The 3,714-nt window shown below is 43.4% G+C and overlaps 1 protein-coding gene across 1 annotated transcript; it reads right to left on the bottom strand.

The window, feature by feature from the left end:
* Window positions 1–2,018: 2,018 nt before the first annotated feature.
* On the bottom strand, window positions 2,019–3,233 carry LOC126747171 (gastrula zinc finger protein XlCGF57.1-like). Its single transcript, XM_050455674.1, has one exon. The coding sequence runs from the start codon at window positions 3,231–3,233 to the stop codon at window positions 2,019–2,021; it is 1,215 nt and encodes a 404-aa protein (XP_050311631.1).
* Between the last annotated feature and the right edge of the window lie 481 nt (window positions 3,234–3,714).

The raw sequence follows: 3,714 nt of genomic DNA, 5'->3' as shown, positions 1-3,714 counted from the left end.
TATTATTAAAATCTTTATCAAACAGTCAGATATATCCAGATAATTAGGTCTAAATAATAAAGCAAACAATAATAATAAGTTTATTCAACAAAATACAGTAAAATCAAGTTTAAAATTACAATGTCTGAATAAATAAATGATCTACAAAAGATTAACCTTGTCAGGGGTTTATGAATACACAGAGTAATAAGAGGAGGAGTTTTTTATATTAAAAAAATTAATTTGGTACTATCAAAGTTATTACACTAATAGCGATAAGAAGTAAGTGCTTAAATACATTTAAAGTACTGCATGAATTTTTATACTCAAATACAAGTAGAAACGCTGTCCTACTGTGGATTTTTGGTAGGTAGCCAGTTAGGTGTTTTGAGCGAGTAGTGTACGAGTGTGTAATTAATGATAGTGTATCTTTCTTTTACAGATTGGAAAAATAGCTGCCTTAGGTCCAAGACTGGTTTCTTTATAGAGAACGTCCGAAGAAAAAAAGTACGTTTTCTCCCTCGGCATTAGTAAAGTCTTATTCACTTGAACTTCGATCAACGATCAAGCTTCTTCTTTCCCACAGCCACCACTTGCTTATGCACCTTCCTCTTATGGACAGTGAGTCTCTGTTTAGAAGCAAACCTGCTAAAGCAGAGCTCACACTGATAAGGCTTCTCCCCCAGGTGGCCTCGCATGTGAACCACCAGGGAGGGCTTCTGAGTGTACTTGTTACCGCAGACCTTACACTCGTAAGGTCTTTCGCCGGTATGGCTGCGCATGTGCAACAGTAAATGCTGCTTCCGCACGAAGCTCTTGAAGCAGCCTTCGAACGAGCAGTGATGCGGTTTTTCTCCCTTGTGCCTCATCAGGTGAAGTTTCAGTTCGAAGCTTCTTCGGAAGTTTTGCCCGCAAAGGTCGCAAATGAAGTTCGCAAAATCGTTGCTGTGACACTCCCTCTGGTGTCTATGGATCTTCACGTACGACTTGTTGCAGATTTTACATACGGCTGGTTTTTGTTTAGGGGGGGTAGAGGCCTCGTGTCTGGCCTGGTGCCTCTTCAGGTAGCTGATGAACGCAAACGATTTGCCGCATTTATCACAGACGTACGAGGCGGATGCTTCGCCGTGCTTCATCTCGAGGTGAAACTTGTATTGGTGCTTGTAGACGAAGCCTTTGCCACACTGATCGCAGGTAAAATTGTAGTTTTTCATGTGAGCCTGCATGTGGCAATCGAAGTACTTTTTGTTGGAGATAGTCTTGGAGCAAATGTCACATTTAAACCCGCGTAGAGCTTTATGGATGTTTTTGGTGTGCACCACTAAAGCAGCGTTGGTTTTAAAGGTTTTTTTGCAGGTTTCGCATTGGAAAAGTGGATGATTTGAATGTGTCATCATGTGCCTTCGCATTTTAGCTTTTGTGTTGAAGCTTTTGTTGCAGCTGAAGCATTGAAGCTCCGCCAAGGAGGAGTCTTCTGCGTGCACTTTTCTAAAAATTAATTGGAAAAGTTATTACTGTTGTTTCTTTCCAAGTCCAGAGGTGGTAGATCTGCTCAGTGGGGAGGTCGTGGATACAAGTTGCCGAGAAAGCGGCTAGCAATAAGGAAGAAAATTAAGGAGTCAGAGATTAGGAAGCCTGGAAAAAAAATTATTTATTGCTCCAGGGTCTAGTGAAGCAAGAACGTGGGGATAAGTGAGCCTGGTAATAATGTCTGTAAGTAATGCCTGGAATTTTGTTTTAATTTATCCAGGACTTGGGTTTGAACTTTCTTTGCAAATAACCTGGAAAAGAAAACTTTACAATAGCAAGAAGGATGGGGTTAAGTAGGGATTCAGAGATTAAGATGCCTGGAATTTTTTTTAATTTGTCCAGGATCTACTGAAGCAAAAGCATGGATAGGTTAGGAACTTGGGGAACTTAGAGGTGCCAAAGAAGTACCTAGGCAAAAAAAATATTAAGAAAGAACCGACACAACAGTACGTCATAAAAAAATAATTTATTAAAAAAACACGCTATTTCCAAGTAAGCCTTGGTCATTTTCACGTCGTGGTACGCTTCTCTGGATGCATACTTCTCACGTGACTGTTAAGATACTTCCTGCCAGTGAAGTTCTTTTCGCAATATTGGCACTGGAAAGGCCGGGCTCCGGTGTGGGTGTTGATGTGGTGCTCCAGCAGGCTCTTCTTCACGAAGATCCTGTCGCACACCGAGCACCTGAACGGTTCCACGTTACTCTCCGGATGGGTGCGCAAGTGCTGTTGCAAAAACGTGTTCAGGATGAACCCCTTGCCGCAGAACTGACACGAAAACGGTTTCTCGCCCCGGTGCACCATCAGGTGAAACTTCAGGCCGTCTTTGCCGCGGAAAAACTTGCCGCAGTACTCGCAGCTAAAGTTTTTCCCATTGTTCTCGTGCGCGGCCTTATAATGACGTTTCAAGTCGGAAAACTGCTTGTTGCATAAGGTGCAAGTCTCCGGCGGGGGTTTTTTATAATTCGGGTCGTGGAGCTTCATGTGGTTCTTCAGGTTGCCCTTGTCCCCGATACTGGCCCCGCATACGTCGCAAATATGACGTAGGCCTAGATGCATGGCATCCAGGTGCTTGGACAAGCTCGCCTTGCTCAAGAACCCTTTGCCGCAGTGCTCGCAAAACGCTTCCGGTACTCGCGTGTGCCTTTTGCGGTGCACCTCGTAGTTTCTTTTCGTGTTAAAACGTTTGGAGCACAAGTTGCACTCCCACAACTCCTCGAACGGTTTACTATGGAGGGTCTTGAAGTGATAGTCCAGGACACGTTGGTGCTTGAACGTTCTGCCGCATATAGAGCATTGCAGGGGTCTCTCCTCGGTGTGCACGATCATGTGCTTCTTCAGATAGAAGTTGCTGATGAACCCCTTGTCGCACACCGTGCACTTCACCGTGCTTTTCTTGGAGTGCCTGTTACGGTGCACGACACAGTTACGTTTGTTCGAGAAGACTTTGCCGCAGATGTCGCAGGAGTACTGCTCGCACTGTCCGTGCACGGTTTTCTCGTGATAGTCCAGTACTCTTTTGTGCTTGAAATTCTTTTTGCAAGTCTTACAAGTGAAGGGCCGACTGTTGCTGTGGACCACTATGTGGCTGGTGAGCTTGCAACGTTGCTGGAACGTTCTGAAGCAGTAGGGGCAGTGGTAGCCATCAGCTTCCTTTTTAATGCTAAGGGTTTCGTCTTTGTACACGGAGCTTTTATCGGTTCTTCCCGAGACAGTGTCTCTCATGACGTATTTCAAGCGGGGTTTCCTAAAAAAGGGTTTTATTATTTTAATGTTTTGCTAAAGGGGTTCCTTAGGAGAGAACGAAGGTTGCCCGCAAGGAAGAGATCAACAGAAGAGAGACCAAACTCCGCTGTTATTGCAGACAACCTGCGAGCGAACTCTCTAACGAGTCTAACTAATAGAAAGGAAATTTCTTTCTATTATCGAAAAAATGTCTAAGCCCTACTCTCGAGCTCAACTGGTTCCGATCGGCTAGAATTCACAACAGAGAGAGTGAGGGAGATATTTTTTATAGACGCAGCAGTAACCTATACCTTTTGGCGTTTATCACAATTTTTTTATAGATATAAAATGTCTATGTACAATAGAAAAGTATGGGTATGTAAATAAAATTGTTGGATGTTATTTATACTGCAGCTATGTTTTCTATTGTATCAACGCACATGCAAGCATATGCGGATGATATACAATTATTATTTCAGTT

Source organism: Anthonomus grandis, chromosome 19 (assembly GCF_022605725.1).
Source record: "Anthonomus grandis grandis chromosome 19, icAntGran1.3, whole genome shotgun sequence".
NCBI lineage: Eukaryota > Metazoa > Arthropoda > Insecta > Coleoptera > Curculionidae > Anthonomus > Anthonomus grandis.
This window is presented reverse-complemented; position numbering and strand designations above follow the sequence as displayed.

Coding starts and splice junctions, on each gene's coding strand:
- LOC126747171 (XM_050455674.1), bottom strand. CDS start 3,233: ATGAGAGACACTGTCTCGGGAAGAACCGATAAAAGCTCCGTGTACAAA.